At 39.7% G+C, this 17,735-nt stretch overlaps 3 protein-coding genes across 4 annotated transcripts; 1 reads left to right on the forward strand and 2 right to left on the reverse strand.

The window, feature by feature from the left end:
* The first annotated feature begins 391 nt into the window (after window positions 1-391).
* LOC126409047 (mitochondrial ubiquitin ligase activator of nfkb 1-A) lies at window positions 392-3,082 on the forward strand. Its single transcript, XM_050074928.1, has 5 exons — window positions 392-506; window positions 644-768; window positions 866-953; window positions 1,045-1,165; window positions 1,249-3,082. The coding sequence occupies exons 2-5, from the start codon at window positions 652-654 to the stop codon at window positions 1,739-1,741; spliced, it is 819 nt and encodes a 272-aa protein (XP_049930885.1). The 5' UTR covers window positions 392-506; window positions 644-651; the 3' UTR covers window positions 1,742-3,082.
* An 84-nt stretch (window positions 3,083-3,166) lies between these two features.
* eif2b5 (eukaryotic translation initiation factor 2B, subunit 5 epsilon) lies at window positions 3,167-9,906 on the reverse strand. Its single transcript, XM_050074924.1, has 16 exons — window positions 9,697-9,906; window positions 9,340-9,464; window positions 9,068-9,253; window positions 8,785-8,962; window positions 8,621-8,701; window positions 8,464-8,541; window positions 8,070-8,382; window positions 7,799-7,944; window positions 6,470-6,614; window positions 6,280-6,381; window positions 6,069-6,170; window positions 5,581-5,671; window positions 5,371-5,494; window positions 5,151-5,276; window positions 4,859-4,969; window positions 3,167-3,449 (listed from the first exon to the last, which is right to left on the reverse strand). Exons 1-16 carry the CDS (start codon window positions 9,853-9,855, stop codon window positions 3,387-3,389), a joined length of 2,130 nt encoding a protein of 709 aa, XP_049930881.1. The 5' UTR covers window positions 9,856-9,906; the 3' UTR covers window positions 3,167-3,386.
* A 257-nt stretch (window positions 9,907-10,163) lies between these two features.
* On the reverse strand, window positions 10,164-15,525 carry LOC126409046 (crystallin J1A-like). 2 transcript variants are annotated; one of them, XM_050074925.1, is made up of 10 exons: window positions 15,398-15,525; window positions 14,527-14,593; window positions 14,110-14,286; window positions 13,555-13,653; window positions 13,345-13,437; window positions 12,459-12,615; window positions 12,068-12,183; window positions 11,724-11,801; window positions 11,404-11,543; window positions 10,164-11,318 (listed from the first exon to the last, which is right to left on the reverse strand). In XM_050074925.1, the coding sequence occupies exons 2-10, from the start codon at window positions 14,591-14,593 to the stop codon at window positions 11,220-11,222; spliced, it is 1,026 nt and encodes a 341-aa protein (XP_049930882.1). In that variant the 5' UTR covers window positions 15,398-15,525; the 3' UTR covers window positions 10,164-11,219. The 2 variants fall into 2 exon arrangements, with proteins under 2 accessions (XP_049930882.1, XP_049930884.1); XM_050074927.1 differs by lacking the exon at window positions 15,398-15,525 and adding an exon at window positions 15,254-15,308.
* Window positions 15,526-17,735: the final 2,210 nt, after the last annotated feature.

Here is a 17,735-nt window from a genome sequence, read left to right on the forward strand (position 1 = left end):
CTGACATGTGAATGCATCAAAGATAATTCAAAAGTGAAAGCAGTCAACCTGCGTAATAAACTTTCACTCTTGTACTTTTGTTGCCAATACTTGTGTTATTTTACTCAAGTAAAATTCAGAATTATGAGCTTCTACTTGTATAGAGTATATTGAGTGGTATTGCTACTTTTTGTGGAGTAAATGATTTTAAAATATCTTCCACTATTGGTTTTATGTGAGTGCTGACTTAATGGCAAATGCAAATAGTTTCAAATAAATTACTACTATTGTACTAAATATTAAAATGTACATTTTGGAGTGCAGGTAAGTAAAACGTCTCAACAGGACACTGCTGTCACCTGGTGGTCATAAATCTTAATGGAAAAATGCTGCTTATTTCCTATTGGCTGATGAAACATGACGCAACGTGAGCAAACAAGGAAATGAAACCAACGTAGTTTAAGCTTTTATTTTCAGTTTATGACCACACTGCAGGTGTGCCAGTCTTATACCTGCTAGTTTAACTGGTAAGTCTTACTCCACTTATGTGACCCTTGTCTAATTATTCGTCAAAAGCATACGACGTACAATGATAATTCCTGTGTATACAGTAGTTTACTTTGACCTGTGTTGACCATATGTTGTGTATGCTTTCCTTTCATAGACACAGATATGAGTGACCTTCCTGTAAACCCGCTGGTTTTGATTGGCATCGGGTCCAGCTTTGCCTTCTCTGGCCTTTTCTATAAGTTATACAAAGAAAAGAAAGAAGAGTTGAAAAAGCTAAAGGCAAGTACTGTATTGCTTGAGTGCTGTTACGGTATTCACACAGCTCTAGTCTTAAAAAAATGCTCATGCAAGTTTTATTTACACCTTTGTATTACAGGAAATACCAATTTTCAAACCAGACCAACATCTGGTCAAAATCCTGAGAGCATCTCCCCACAAGCGACTTCAGTATGTTGCTGTCGAAGGTACAAACATGCCAATGTACATTTTAGTCAATGCAGTTTTAAATGGGATCAGTCACAGATATTTTACTGTTTCTTTTGTATCTGTTTGGAGGTCTGGTCCAGGCAGATGGGGAGCCACTGGCCAGTCAGTTTGTCCCACGATGCTTTGGTGTGATTCAGAAGATAGCAGTGGAGGAGCACTGGAAATACTGGAACTCCCTCACCAAGACATGGTACATTAGCCTACAGACTAAAACAATAAGTGTCTCTTTATCAATCTCCTAGCCTGTTCATAACAGTTTGATTACTTTCCCAGGAATTCTCGGACAATGAACAGAAAAGAAACCAACAACACAGTGCCCTTCAGTCTAGTCAGCCCTGGAGCCTACATCACTGACTTGTACGTGAAGGTTCAAAACCCTCTGGAGGCCTCTGGGTGCGACTTGGAAAGGGTTTATTTCAAAGTAAGGCGTGCTGAGGAGGGCTTGGTGAACGTGATGATGCAGGGCATCAGTGGGGAGAAACCAGTGGCGATGGAGGAGAGTGAGGAGCTGCTGCGGGTGGGGAGCACCCTGACTGGTTTTGGTGAGGTGGTACTGGAGGGGGGGCAGGTGATGAGGCTGCAGGCCCCGCAGGATGGCCGCAAGTTCATCCTGGTGCCCACTGACTACAGGAGCTTCATGGACAGGCACGAGAAAACAGCCAGCATGTGGAAGGCGCTGACTGCTGTGACTGGCATCACAGGGGCTTCTCTTTTAGCCAAGGTGATCTATGGTATGGTGGGAAAACAGGATGACAAATCAAAGTAGGATTGAAGATACTGCAGGTTTAACAGCTTAAAATGCTGTTTGGGAGTCCCAGTACTGCCTCGAGTGTTTTATCCTAAATTCCATAGCCCCGTCCTGATGCTAATATATCTCAATTCATTGATGACAGGTATTATCTTGTCACATTGCAACATACATCAAAGACTACGGTGGTCATGAGGGGCAAAACGCATAAATGGACAAAACTGATTAGGGAAAAAAAGAAAGCACAGCAATTCAGAGGAACACATTGACAAATTAGATAACACAAATGAAAATGCATAAATGTCAGAAAATACATGAACAAATTAAAAAAAAGGACATTTTATGAAACAGAAAAGGCAGTGACAACAATTTTTGTTAAGATAGCACTCAAGTTAATTATGTATTTTATAAACTGTTGTGGGTTCTAAAATGTTTTTGTTTTCTGAAATGTTTAGTTTAAATTTGAAGTATTATATTCAATGTTCTGTTTTGCCCCTCAGGGCTACCGCACTTAATGGACCACTCAAAGGATGTTAAGCCGTTTTGTCAATAATTTTCCTCTATTGTACAAGAATTCTGTGTACTCAAATCCTGCACCTGATGATGTGAGCAAAGGCGGAGTGTAGCAGTTTAGTCTGGGGATTTTTTTTAGAAGGTATTTGCGCCTAAAACTTTCTGTGTAGGAGGGATGAATGAAGCCTTGCTACAAGATAAATTCCTTGTAGGTCTAACGGTGTAGTCACACGTCAAGCTATGACAACTACACATTTGCTTAACACCTGATCATGTGGCCTCTATCTCCAACTTCTTCTGCAGTCATTAGGCCATAATTATTCTAAAAAGTATGTGACAAGTGGTTAACACCTCAGAGGATCATGCATTTAATGCAGGATATTTGACTTTATTAGATTTATTAACTTTAGAATTAAACAATTCAAAGCTACTTTATCATGGGGACGTTTTATTTTTGTAATGAAAGTGTATTTTTTTATAATTTACGATAAAATCATTAGTTTAAGGAGGTATGTGGTGTAAGCCATCTTTTATTTTCACAATCTTTTACTTTTACTTTTGATTGCAAGATTTTAACTGTGAACCTGATCAAACAAACTACTTACATGTCATCAGTGTCAGTCCAAGTTTCCAGTCACCATGTCCACACAGGATGGAATTAAAATCCAATAAGGTGATTTGGACTGAATCTATTTAGCGGGTATAATCATCTACCTCTTAGATTTTTATGTTCTTGCTGTATTGTTTGTTTACTGTTCAATGTGTAGACAAAAAAAGGACACTTAACACTGTGGCGCCTAATCTTTTTAAAGGGATGTGGTGTTTGTATTTAATAAAACCTCTTTTCAAACCTTGAAGCAAGTGTTTAACTATGATTGAGATATTTTGTGTTGTCAGAAGAGTGAGACAGATGATGATTTCCAGGCAGTCTGAGGGTCATTATTTATTTTGACATTCATAGCACACAGTCCTTACAAAACCTGGCACTGTGTGATATAATGTATATGTCAGCTTGAACTGTACAGAGAAAGTGGATATTAGTGGCAGAAAGCTGCTGCAGAGGGTAAAATCAACTGCCTGAATTTGTTTATTCACACAACAGTTTTCAAGTTTTACAGAGTCGTCTTTGTCCTTTTTGAAGTGCTAGTCATTATTCCCCTTCTTCTTCTGAAGACTCCTCAGCCTCCTCCAACCACTGGATGAACTTCTGAAGCTGTTGAGGATAAACATAAGGGACAGGGCTGTGAGAAATCCATTATTCGGAGAAGTGACAAAAGTGCTCATAGGTATGGGGAAAAAACCCCACAAATACATGAATGAAAGGAAAAAAGTTAATTGAGACCTTTCTTAATTGCAAACTGAGTTGTGATGTAATGTATTTACATAAAATATGTAAAATTTGGGGGTGTCAAGGATTTTATTTACAGCAGTATACACATCTGCTGAGAGGCCAGATGACTGAATACACTCCTCTAGTCAAAACAATAACTATCATTACATCAGTGTTACAATGTTATTCCCTATAGTATTTAGATATTGTAGAAAAAGGGAATTATCATTTGAGAAACCCACCCATATTAATGATGTCTTTATTTTTATTTTATTTTATTTTAAAGGTCCAGTATGTAAGATTTTGCAGGATTTAGTGGCATCTAGTTTGAGGATTGAAGATTGCAACCAGCTTAAACTTCCAGGTTAGAATTCCTTTAGTGTTTGTTGTTCAGGAGGTATTTGCCTGAAGCTGAATTAGCTGCAGAGATCTGCTGCTCTCCAAAACAAAGGAACCAGATGATTGAAATCAGTAAAAACACTGAATAAAGTAATTTCACGTTAAAAAAAGATCTGTGCTTTTCCAAAACTCTTGTTGCAGAGGGGCCGTTAACTACGATGGCCAATGTAAAAATGTGAATTGCCCTATCTAAAGCCAGTGTTTGGTTTGTCCATTCTGGGCTATTGTAGACATATGACAGTGTAACATGTCGACCTCTGTAGACAAGGACTTGTTTTCGATGTAGATATGTTATTCTAAGGTAACCAAAACATAACAATTCTCATTATCAGGTGATTACACATTTAAGAAAACATACTTATTATATTACATTCAACTGCCAATATATCTTCCTAAATCCTACACGGTGGACCTTTAACGTAAGTTTTTTTTCCTTGCAAGTCTGGTTTTGTCTTCCATACATAGTTTTGGTTAATTAGTAAAAGGCCCTGATAAAAAGCAAAACTATTCATGTTGATATCCAGTCACAGTAGTGGCAGTGACTTATCCCAGTGTTTCATCATTTTTTGTCCATTCTTTTAAAAAATTTGATTCAGCTTAATTTTAATATTCCTCAACATTGTCTTAAGGTAATCATTTTTTTTAATGCATTTTATTCTATATCTAAATAATTTATTTCTTAGCATTCAAAGAGGGATGAACCATTAACCAGATTGTGTTTAATGAACTCTTATAACTTATTGCTCTCCATATTCAAATGTTTTACTTCTGTTGTCATGGTAGCACATCTAGCACTCATATTACCCATCATCCAAACTTCGACCCTTTATCGTGTAATTGTGAAATCATGTCATAAATAGTGTCTTATGAGACCCAAATATCCCTGTACCTACCCCCTGATTCTTGCGGAGCTGTCTGCTTTTGTCGGTGGTGGCTCCCTGGGAGAACCAGCGCAGTATCATCTCCTCCTCCAGGATCTCCAGCTGGTACATATTCATCAGGACCTAGATGAAGAAAAAAAAAAAACACAGCATTGTCAGTATCAGGTACAGTCCAGGCTTGATGAACACAGAACCAACCAGAATTACATGGTTCCTGATGTTTGATTCCCACCATCTTTCCAATCAACTTTTGAATTAGTCAGCAGATTATTGAGCATACATAGTAGTGTGGATTGACCCTGACCTTGACCATAGCAGCCCAATGACTCTCCTGGTCCAGGAAGTGTTCCTCAAAGGCAGACAGACAGTCTAGTTGGTCCTGAGCTCTCTTCACATAGTTCTTAAATACAGGCGCCCATTTCTTCAGCAACTAAGAGGAAGACAAAGACAAAAATGTGAACTAAAAGTGAGGATCTTTAATTCTATCATGTCTACACATACGTAAATGTGTAAAACATATTTACCGGTAGGAGCAGAGCGACATATTGTGATGTGGTAAGCTGTGGGCCCTGCTGCTGGAAAGGATACTCCAGCACCACTCTTGTTAAAATCTGCATCACCTCCTTCAGAGTGATGTTGTAGGCATACCTGAAGAGAAAGAGTGTGTCCAACTGAATGCGTAAAAACAATCTGACAAAGAGCAACAGAACTGCGGTTCTTAAGTTCCTCCTTACTTGAGAGAGTTGATTTCGAGTACAAGATTGTCAAAGCTGATGTTTTCCTCCAAACCCCTCTGAAGAGTCCCAAGCACCTCCATCTGGAAGACTACACAAGATAAGACCAAAGAATAAGAGTCAGGAAGAAGGACGTCTCACCCCAAAGACACAACAGGGAGGGTAAAGTCTGTACACTTTATTTTGACATTTTATAAACAATTAGGACATACAAAATAGTCACCAGACTAGTCTGTGATGCAAATTATAATTATTTGCAGCCTTTAAGTGATTAATACATTCCGCTCTGGTTTGTAATATATTTGTAGAACATTGACGCGTTATCAAATTTCAGATGTTCCGTCTGAAAGACACATCAATTTTGTGAGTGTAATCAGATTAAGGATGACAGGAGGATGACAATCAGTACTGGTTTTGCTGTTGGCATTTTGCTTTGGCCAGTAGGCAGAAGTCTTGTTCAAAAGACAGGTGACATTAACAACTCTCACCTTTGACATCGTCCATCTCGGGGGAGGGGATCACTGGATCATCAGGATCATCGGGCTCGCTGTCCTCACTTTCACTCTCGGGGTCAGGGTTCAACACCAAACCTGTTTCACAGGACACAAAGCCAGGCTGTTGGGACATGGACCACAGCATCATGGGAAATGGTAGTTTTACGATGATGAACTCAACAAGCCGGCCACACTGCTGTCCTACCCCAGAGACACTGCAACAGCTCTTCATCCTCTGTGTCATCCAGACTGTTGGCCTTCCAGATGTAGCCTTTTCCTTCTGCTCCAACCTCTTCTGGGTTAAACACTGGAGGGCAGAAGACAACAGCTCATTACCACAAATATTTAAGCATTTTGTCCAATCATATATATGTCAGTACACAGGCAATACACACCTTTCAATTTGGTTTTGTCTTTGCTTTGACCAACCTCAGCATCGTCACTCAGGAATTCATCATCGTCCTCCTCTTCCTCCTCATCTGGATGGTGCATGGACACCACAGTGCCCTCAGGTAGAGAGATGTTTGGTCCAATCACCACCTTGAAAAAAAGTCCCAGAAAATTAAGCGATGAGATAGAGACAATAGTAGATTCCACCAAATGGCACATAGAAAGCAGTGGATTAAAAAAATCTTTCTCTGACAGAGTAAAACGTATATGTGCTGTACCAAAAAACTGCAGGACTCAGCAGCGATGGTCAAATCTGCACAGTGTTACGTGACTGTTACCATATACAGTCCTCAAAATGTCTTCTATTAGCTCTTTGCACAAACGTAATTATCATGCAAAGTTCTTTAGTGCAGCATTAATTTCAATAATCACTTATGTGTCATTAGAAGTGTGTAGCAGTGTATTAATCTGCATAGACTCTGCCCTCTACCTGTACTTTTTAGTTCCTCTAATTCTGTTGTGTTCAGGACGTCCTAGGGTGTGAAGCCCCCAGCCAATAACAGCACAGAGGTAAGGTCTGGACTTTAAAAAGGTAGCTACCAGTTGGGTGCAGCACACAACAAAGAGGAAACTATGAAAACTGTGAGCACAGTGCAGAAAAATGCATATACAGCATACCAAATGCCAAGCACAGCAAAGCTCCAAAACGATAGTGAATCTGGACTGACTTTCACTGACATATTTTCTGGCCAACACTGAAGGAGTAGATAAAGAGCAAAGCAGAGTTTACCCTTCTTCAGTTAGCTTGCTATAGTACTGGTTTTTCAATACAACAAATGTAAGCCAAGTTGGAATGTTGTGTTTACAAACAGTGACAGAAAAATTCCTGCAATGTATACCTTCAAGGAGTTAAGTGAGGCATCGAAAGGATTTGAAGTATCAGCTAAAATGTAAGGACTGAAAGCAGTACACAGTCAATTAAAGGCTAATCATTACAATGAGCTGACGTTTCAGTTGAGGTCAAAGTGCTGAAAAAACAATTGAACTGTTAATTTAAGGATATTCACTGAACACTGCTGAGCTTTAATTTATAGATACAGGATGGAAAAAGTGAAAATGTCAGTTGAAAAGTAAGAAGTGAACGCAGCTGATGGTTAAGAGGTGAAATTAGTTGTAATCTCAGTGGAAGCACTGGAGACATATCTAGTATGTGCAGACAAAGATTTTCATTGATATTTAACACTGAAAGTAGTTCTGCAAACTCATAAATTTGATTGATCAGCTTTTAGCTATTACAGTAAAGACTAAATGATGATAATACATGCATTGCTTACATTATACGCCAGGACACACTGTTTATTCAGTGTCACACCTTCTTTAACCTCAGCCTTGTCGCAGACCACAGACTGGCTGATCTTCACCTTGCTGGCAATGTGAACATTATTCCAGATGTAGGCATGGTCCAGAGTGACATTGTCACCTGTTGCGATAAAAAAACGGACAGTTAATACCACTTTTATTACGTATTTGTATAAAATCTCTACTTTCAAAGACACACAAATTAGCACTTTTGGCTTTGGATGCTGATAGTTTTTAGATGCTCACCTATGGTGCAATTGTTACCAATGACACTGTTAGAAATGTAACAGTTAGCACCGATGCTAGTGCCACAGCCAATAAGCACATTCTCCTCCATCTGGCTGCCGTGGCCCAGGCTGACACCGGACCCTCGGTAAACGTTGTGGCGAGAATATGTACAGCTCCGTCCCTTCTGGTCAATAAAGTTAGCCTCGGGGGTGAGTGGGTAGACCCATCGCCGCACGAGGTCCGATGACACCGAATCATACATGAGAAGGTTGGACACTCGGACACCGTAACCATCTTTGGTGGTATGCATGTGTATCTGGTTGCCCAGAATCTAAACAGAAATAAAATAAATTATGCAGTGAATTGCATCTGTGGCATAACATGATCCAAATTAAAAAAAACAATACAGTACCTCTTCATTGACCAGCATCCCTCTGACAAAGTCATTCCTTGTCTGGTAGTCAAAATTGTCGGTGAAGAGCTCAGCAACCTGAAAAATTAGAAAAACCCTTGTTACCTCAATCACCAATGATGAGTTGAATAGCTCCTGTCTCTGTTTGAAAACTAACCTGTGGGGAGCAGATACTGATATGACAGTCCAAGAGGTCGTGTCTGATTTCAAACTCATCACTTCCACTGTGGAAAATGTTCTGCAAAACCAACAAGAGCAACTGTCAATCATCTGTCCAAAGCCCAAGTAAGTTAAAGATGTGATAAAACATGAAACTCCTACCATGGGGAACTGTAGCCTCTTCAGCCCTTGTGTCTTCTGGTAGTGTAAAATCCGCTGGGTCTTGCTGTCCATCCCAACTATGACATCATCTTCATCACAGCGGGACCTGTGACCTGGCGATGATTCCTTGAAGATCATTGTCATCACTGAGATGTTCTTCTCCATCTTTCGACGATGCCTGTATACAAGCAAAAGACACATAGTATTAGAGCACCACAGTCATAAGGACCACTACTATTGTAGTTTCTTCAGACTATAAAAAAAGACTTAGCTAATCTCTTACCTGTGCTCTTGCAGTGCCTGACTGATGTCAATATTTGATACCACATCTCCATAGACCAACACAAAGTCAGAGCGCACGAGGGACTTTGCATCAACATCCCTGAGCACATCCCCTAGAGAGCGGTACAGCTCTGAGGTGATGATGTGGACTGTGTTTGGAGAGGTGGGTCGACACCACTTTGACTTCCTGTCAGACACAGTGACAAGTCAAAATCTTTAGCTGAGATCAGTTTGCACAGATGTGGATAACTACACAGCCTGAGTGAAACTTACAGCAAGTGCTCCTTGATTTTACTGGCCATCCAGCAGCAGAAGACAAATGTTTCCTGCACCCCAGTGGAAGTGAGGAACTCCAGGGTGTAGTCGATCATGGCAACATTACCCAGCGGCAGCAAAGCCTGTCATCAATTAAAATGTGACAGATGTCATGAGTGAAATAAAGCGTCATGATGGAAGTCCCAAAGCACTATAAAGTAAAACATACACAACCGGTCAAATAGGGACTTAGAAGGAACGTGTTTAGCTCTGTTGAAAATGTTTCATCAGTGTCAGAGCAGCTCTGTCACTGTTTTCAGCATGGACAGCAGTTAGCTACCATTAGCAGAACCGTTAGCTTAGCTCGCTACCTACCCTCGGCTGGTCTTTGGTCACCGGGAAAAACCTCCGGTTGAAGCTGTCAGCGACTAAAACGGCCTGCAGCGGCTGCTCCTCTTCCTCCTGCTCATTTCCACCTTTTCTACCTGGAAGGCCAGAGCCAGAACGACTCTGTTTTCCTCCTCTACCGGCCATGTTTGACTCCCAAGTGCTAACCAACTCTGTCGTCAGACACAGCTACGGTAGCTGCGGTGGGACAATCTTCGTGCTTGTAATGAAACAGGTGTTAGCAAGTAGGATGTAAAAAGACTGTTAGTGTTTACCTTGTTTTATTTCCTAGAAAATAATACAGAGTCGCGAATTTAATTAGTGAATTTTTAATCACTTCTTTTAAGTAACAGAGATGCATTTAATGATTTACAGGAAGCTTTCATACCAAAAAATGAAGTCTCTAAAATGACTTTTCATGTGTATGTTACCTGTTCAAATTTATTATACATTCATTTTCCAATATCAAAATCTTGTTTTAAAGCATCCCTTGTACTGCCTGGAATCAAACTGTTGTGAAAATATGTGTGTTTTGTTTGTTGTTGGCCTAAAAAGGGTCAAACCAAGTACTGGATTGGAGCATGGTAGAGTAAAAAATTGCTGTAAAATTTGAATAAATGTATAAAAACATACAAGTAAAAAAAATGGGCTTGGAATTTGACCTACTGTCCAAGCAAAAAATCAATCATCACAAATAAGATAATTTTACCTATTGTATTGTGTACACAATAAAACACGGAAAAGGTACCCACAACAGTACTTAATGTCCATTAAATATATATCCACAAGTTTACTTGCAGAGAAATATAATTGGAACATAGTTTCTTTGACTAACCCCCCCAAATCACCATTACAATCCATGTCTCATCATGTCTTTCAAATACCACAAAGACTCGTTTTTGAGGTGGTCTTGACTGGTCTTTGGCCCCTACAAGTAATAAGTACAAATTGTAAATTACTGTCAGTCAACATAATAGTGATATCTAATGAAAACATATTTGAGAACCCCATTTGAAAAAAGGCAACAAAACTTTTAAGTTGTCCTCTGTTATTAGAATCCCCTTAACTTAAATCCATCAATCCATGACTAAACACACAGGAGTTAATATACAATATCAATATAGCTATGGCAGCACAGTACATCTCTCACCAGTCTTTCAGGGACTCGGGATATGAATATTATTTGAATGAATACGTTAGTGCTTTATTTTTAATTAAGTATCTTCATAATAATGAGCTTTACCATCACTGGTTGACACAAGTTGCACAAAATGTTCTATATGGTTTTTTTTGGGTTTTTTTTCAGAAGTACTTTATTGCAGAAAAACTCAGTCACTGAACACCTGAACAAACATGTTTAACTTTAACAGAGACAAAAACATCTGGCTCCTGCCATCCAACAGTTTAGACAAGAACCTTCATTCACTGTTCTGTGAAAGCTGAACAGTTTTTCATTTGTTCTCAGCCACCTCAGACTGAAAAACACATTACACTGCTTAAAAAAAGAGTTACTATTGGTGGTGTTTGGTTATCTTCTTGGCATGCTCCAACACTGACTCATAACGCAGGGTTTTGGACGTCCAGGAGGCTGGAATTCCCTCAAGTCCAATCTGTGAGAATAAAAAAGTTTATATCAGACACCCAACACTGGCAAAATATTAATATATTAGAGATAAGATTAGCACATAGTCATACCTGAGCCCCAAGACAGGCTCCGATGAAGGACCCTCTGCTACAGGTGCATCCCCCACAGCTCATGGTATCTCTGATAGCCTGCTCGTAGTGCTTGGCTGTCAGGACTCCATGCAGCGCTGCTTGGAACGCACCTGGCAAACCTGAAAGAACATCAGCAGCAGGAGTGAATGACATGAAGGCATTTTACAGGGTTGTCTCAATATTGTCTAGTACAGTAAATGACAGCTGCCTGAGTCACAAGTAGTACTCGATTACTGATCTCTGCTAGTTAATATACGGCCTACTGATGACAGAGGATAAAATGAGCTTTAAATGAATACCTCAGGTATTTGGAAACACAGCAGGGATTAGCTCCTGAGGAGTCTTTGATAAATTCTCCTTCACCTGACGAAGGTGCCCTGGAATCAATCAGAAAAGACAGTCAACTCGTGGTCACTCAAATATAAAAAACATCTCATATTTAAAAATTTAAAAACACATAAAACATACATTTGTGGATGATACTTTATTTTTTAATTGAGGAATGTAGTCACAGGTCATGTTAAAGTCTGCCCACAACATTACAAGCATAGTAACTATTCAGTATATTAAACAAGCACAAAATGAGGAAGTGTAAACCCTTTAACCCCATGACTCAGTCCCATGACTTGAAGGTCTCACATACCAGTGACTGCTTTATCCAGATCCTGGGGCTGCTTTCTGTTCGGGTCACTGAGCTGATCGACCACCGTGTCCAAGGCTTTTGGGTCAGGACCATTCAGGATGAAATGCTCCAGGAACCTGGAAAATAAATCAGTGTGTAATCCATTATAAACAGTATTTCAATTTCAGTTTGGCCACCATCTCCTATTTGTATTTTCCTCTTTCTTTTTAATAAACAGAGTGAATTAATTCAATCATTGTATCTGCTTCTGCAAATCTGAACTTTAGATGTGTAGAGTTTGAGGATTTCTACAGCACTGCTTTCCAACTTAAAAATTAAATATTCTCATAAGTAATAGAAATAAAAGATAGTAAAGTTAGAGCAAACTAATGCATATGGAAAACATACCAACCTTGCTGCTGCTAGAGTCTCTGCCACACATGCATCATTGTTCTGGGTGACACGGACTGCCTGCTCAACCTTTTCCAGCATGTCAGGCTTTCCTGCATAAAAAGCCACTATAGGAGCCAATTTGGCTACTCCATCAATCTGACAGTCGTTCTCACAGCCTGTCGAAAAATACAACACATTAGTCAGAGCTGTTTTTCTTAGAGCCTGATTACACCTGGTGTTAGCATGCATCTTAGGTGATCCTATCATAAGCAAGCGGCTCTATGTCTGTCTGTTCACACCTGGTGTCTCTGAAAGCATCTCCAAATGTGTCTCGAGTGGCCGCTTGTGATTGGATATCACTTCCCCACTCTTTTTGCAAGTGAACACATATATTATTTCCGTTTGCAAAGGCCAAATGCATCGTTTTAACCGACAGGTGTGACAGGGTTAACTGTTAGCATCATACAGCTGTTACCTAATGTTTATTAATGGGTGTAACGACAAAGTCAAGCCATTTCTGCATCAAGGTGAGTTTGCTGGGACTGTTAAATAGTTGCTTCTGTGTTAGCTTGTGTGAACCGAGCAGATATTAAACTGACCACAGCTCTGTGTCTACTGGCAGAGAGTTGACAGAGGAAAGATATCATCTGCGTAGGCGGTCTTTCAATGTGGCCTTGGGACACATTAGCATAGATACTGCTGAGAGAATGCCGCCATGCAGTCAAGACCATCTCCAAATGTGGTCTGAACAATTAGATCTCAAGATGCATTGAGGGTGCATTTTGTGCATTAACCCTTGTATTTAGAGCTGTCCACTTGTGATGCCATCACCCAAGAAGTATATGTTACAGGACCTTGGTTATGTCTTAGTTTGACTTAATGTATTGCAATTACTGCAGAATTACCTGTCTCCTCTTTGCCTGCATCCATATTCTTCAGGAAGCCCTTTAAACTCGCATGTCTCCATGGTCCCTCGATTGGCAGCTGAGGTCTTGGCCCTGGTACACACAAGGTCACACAACATCATCAGTATTCCCTACTAGGTGAAAATAGTTGTATTCATTCTCTGCAACAACATAAAATACTTCTCCACTTTTATTGGGCAGTTTTCCTACCTCCTTTCTCTCTGTAAGGATCATTGACAGGCGTGTCATACTCTGATCCTGGCCCAAAGAATTTCAGTGTGCGCTGCTTCAGATCGTCAACATTTAGACCTGGCAATGTAGGTTAAACAACTTGAACAAGGCAAGCATACTGTAAAGTCACACAATCATAATATTGCAGAACCTATCAGGACCTTTACATTGGCGTGGCAAGGGGCCAAATACATATAAACTATCATCTCATATCTTTTAACCATTCTCTACAGTCGGGGTGTAATGTTGGGATGATTCAGGTGTGGTGAGGATGAGTACACTTCATGTCCAGAACAGATGTGGAGCTCAATATCCTGCTCATGAGCCATCTAGAAGTGTCAAAGGACTAAATATAGTATCAGCAATGATGGGGGTGCACACTTAATGACAAAACCTACTGTCAACATCACTTTTCTGTCAGCATGCAGTTGAGGATTTATTTTTTTCTTAAATAACAAAGTTTCAACTAATGTAAAAGTCTGAAGTGACCATCAGGCAGTCCATTGGATCGATAAGATGAAACAGCAAGCCTACCTCCACATTCAGACAAGGACTCCAGGAGGACAAAGGCCTGGTCTCCATAGCAGCTCTGCTGGCCTGTCTGCCTCCTGTAAAAGGGATTGGCTGACTCAGAGTGGAACTCAGGGTTTGGATCCTTAGCCAGAATCCCTTTCAGTTTCTGGAGGTCGTACACCCAGTGGAGTGGCTGCGCTATAGGGGACAAGTCATCAGGTCAAGCTGAGTATAGAAAGGGTGCTACAACATGCCAAACCACTGGTATTATCTTTAAGGGAACCTCTGCAGAAAAGTTCCTGCTGTTAGGATGGTCAAATTTTATTGAAAAAAGTGAGTATCAAAACAGAGGGTGGGACCAAGAAACTAATTTACCGTAATCCATTTTACTGACTACATAACATACAAAACAGTATAATAGACTTAAACTATCATTACCTGCTGCATCTGCAACAGCCGAACCTATGATAGCTCCAATTGCTCTGTCAGCCAGAGCTGCAGCCATCTGTAAAAACAGTCACAGCATCATTGGAATTTAGGAGAATGGTTCATAAATGAATAGTTAATGTTGTCAACATAAATCAATTGGCAGCAATCTTCATAATCATCCAGGTCACCTATCAAGCAGAAACACCAAACTCTATCTTCTCCAATGTTAGGATATGCCACTTATTTTAATATCATTGTAAACTGAATAGCTTTGGGTTTTGAACTGAACAAGACATTTGTAGATCTAAGTTTGCTGTACACTGAGTAAGGCATCTTTACTATTCTACAACTCACACAATAAGGAGTCATCGATAAACCAAAATAATAATCAAATCAATAGATTCATCGATAAGTTCCAGCCCTCTGACCCTTAACTGTTAGATTACATACATGTGTAATGACCAAAACCCTGATGAAGTGATCTATAATCGACTGGGGCATTGTCTCATAGTTGTTTAAGGCTTATCTGCACTCTACTTATTTTCCTGAATTATGTAACAGACTGTGTACAGCTTCACTACTGAAGCTAATGGTAATTGTTTAACAGATATTAGCTCGGTGTGAAGCATCTCTCAGCAGTACCTTCATGACCGTGAATGCATCATTGTTTATCCCTCTATAATTCCTAACTACAGCAATACATTGTGAAGCAGCTGTGGAGAAAGCGGTAACCTACTCTCAAACACTGTAGACTACCAGCTAACGTCCGCTAATGTTCTTAGCCACATAAGAGGGTCTTGCCTTTAACTCCGTTGAAAGTATACAAACTAATACTGACACCCAGTCTGTACTGTAGTTAGTTTTAACCCGCGGCACCTACCTTGAGGAACAGTTTCGGTTTCACTTATCCATAAAATGAAGACAATCTTTAGGAGTGTTCCTTCAACATGTTATGAAATATTATTGCTCTTTAGCACCGCCCACAGGGCAGTAACAATATAACCCCGCCCCCCTCTGGTCACCCTTTGAACACACTGACCAACATTCACTGAAGTATAGATTTTATAGACATTGTCAGAGCTGTCATATAAAACACAAATAATTACAACTGTTAAAATGAAATGAATTCATGTCCTTTACATGTATTAAAGATAGGCTTCAATTAAATACAGTTGTATTAATATTTCATACACATATTAAACACCTCAAACACTGACTTATTGACAATAAAATAAAATATGTAAAGAAAAATGTCTGTAAAGCATACCATGCTATATTTTAATTTTAACTGTCCATTAAAAATTCTTAAAATGTATTTGCAGCATCTAAACTGATAGTTACGTCACACAGAGACCCAACTGGATTAGGATTATAGTCACAGTTAAAATTTAAGCAGAGAGTGTCATCTACTGACCAGCGGAGGCAACTGCTGCAGACATGAGTGAACAGACATGAAAGCTCCCTCCTGTGGACAAACCATTACAAAGAGGACTCTCCACCTATGCACTTGTGTCGACTCATGATAACAAACACATTCATGATTCTTTATAGGCCTAGTGGGACAAACATGACCCTTAAAGATTAAAGGACTATTTTGATTTTTGGGGAGCAAATTTTCCACATCGTATCAGCATACTTGGAGAGCCTGAGAGCTACTAAAAAATACTATGAAGGTGTTAAGAGGATTTTCTAAAACGTCACACAAAAAGGTGAAAACTCTACAGAGGCCCCTTTTCGCAGCAACCATGCTGACTTTTTATAGCAAAGCACTAATAACAGTAACAATGGAGCCATTTTATTCAAGTGTCCCATGACAATGTGACAGTGAACCAGTGTGCACATAAGGACTCTGAAACTGAGGCAGCTACATGAAATTCAGCAGTCATCAATGTAGGTATGTTGTTCATAAAATAAAAAATACAATAACAGGAAGGCTCCGTGTTCTGCTCAGCAAAGGGTAAATCCACAGCAAAGGACAAAGGGGGTAAAAAACAACATTGCATTGCACTGGTGACCACACCTCAGTCAGTGATGCCACACAGGTGTGTTAAATCAACATCAAAGTCAAAACACCTGTTGTGACATTGCTGAATGGGAAGTTGCCAACCATGTGCAATGCTTGACAGTTTCAGTTTGTAGAGAAATACTGTTGCTATTTGCTATAAAAACAATACTACATGCTGCAGGTAGTTTGAGTACATTTGAAAGCACAGAATAGTGTCTGAACAAACAAATTGTATGGCTCACTCCTCATAGTTAAACCACACATACAAAGTGAGTGAAATATTTTGTCATTTATAAATTTCCCCTCAAGTCATAGGAACAGAAAATGATTATGTAGGCGAAGGGATGTTCTGGAGGGTGTCATGTGACAGCATGGGATGTAAATGACACTCACTATCACTATCTCATATCCTTGTATTGCATGTTTACAGTAACACAGTGAGCCACAGTTAGCTTTATTGACACCACACGTAACTGCATACCACCCCTCTACTGAGGCTAGCTATGGAGTCAGCATTTAGGGGGACTGAGAAAGAATTTTAAATTTGAAAACTCATTTCCTAACTATATTATATGATTTATTATAAGCAAGTATATCTATACAATATACTATATGCAATACTGTAAGTGAAAGCTACTACTGTGTCATTAACATTTAACATAAGTTGAATTCATCTGTGAGCACTATTGCGTATGTGGTATTTTTGTACGGATTCTTTTGCACATTGTTGGTCGCTGGATGAGTGTGTGGCAAATTAACTGCAGGTAACTTAAAAAATAGCTAACATTACTGATTGTTGATTGATTAGCACTTGCAAATCATCATCCCATTTTGAGGGATGTGCCCCTGCCCTGCCCTGGACCATAACTACCACACACATACAATTGGAGCATCTTTGACTGACTCCCTTCAAACAAAATCTTTCTATTTTAATACTGTAGGCTGCACGTCATGCTACAGAAAAGAGGGATGCGTTGTGTACGTGTGTTTTGGGGCTCTGATGGAGTACGGTACCATGTCGCCTGTGTTTATTTATAGCCTACCTCTTCCCTTTCAATCTGTAAAGTAATATCACATGCGATCATCTCAAGCACATGCACGCATTGCACTGGACACACGTGTACTGTATGTACAGATGGATCAGACTCAAAAAGATCCAAAAAACTGCCACATCCCCCCCCTGTAAAACTCTATGTTTCACTTTCTTCTTGAG

The sequence above is a fragment of the Epinephelus moara genome, chromosome 21 (genome assembly GCF_006386435.1).
Source record: "Epinephelus moara isolate mb chromosome 21, YSFRI_EMoa_1.0, whole genome shotgun sequence".
NCBI classification, from domain to species: Eukaryota; Metazoa; Chordata; class Actinopteri; order Perciformes; family Serranidae; genus Epinephelus; species Epinephelus moara.

Bases quoted from the DNA above. Each gene is read 5' to 3' on its own strand.
- LOC126409047 (XM_050074928.1), top strand. From the start codon at position 652: ATGAGTGACCTTCCTGTAAACCCGCTGGTTTTGATTGGCATCGGGTCC. The intron at 954-1,044 runs GTACAAACATGC...ATCTGTTTGGAG, and splicing joins TCAGTATGTTGCTGTCGAAG to GTCTGGTCCAGGCAGATGGG. The intron at 1,166-1,248 runs GTACATTAGCCT...TTACTTTCCCAG, and splicing joins AACTCCCTCACCAAGACATG to GAATTCTCGGACAATGAACA.
- eif2b5 (XM_050074924.1), bottom strand. From the start codon at position 9,855: ATGGCCGGTAGAGGAGGAAAACAGAGTCGTTCTGGCTCTGGCCTTCCA. The intron at 8,702-8,784 runs GTAGGAGTTTCA...TTGGTTTTGCAG, and splicing joins AGAGGCTACAGTTCCCCATG to AACATTTTCCACAGTGGAAG. The intron at 3,450-4,858 runs GTAGGTACAGGG...TATCCTCAACAG, and splicing joins AGCTCCGCAAGAATCAGGGG to CTTCAGAAGTTCATCCAGTG.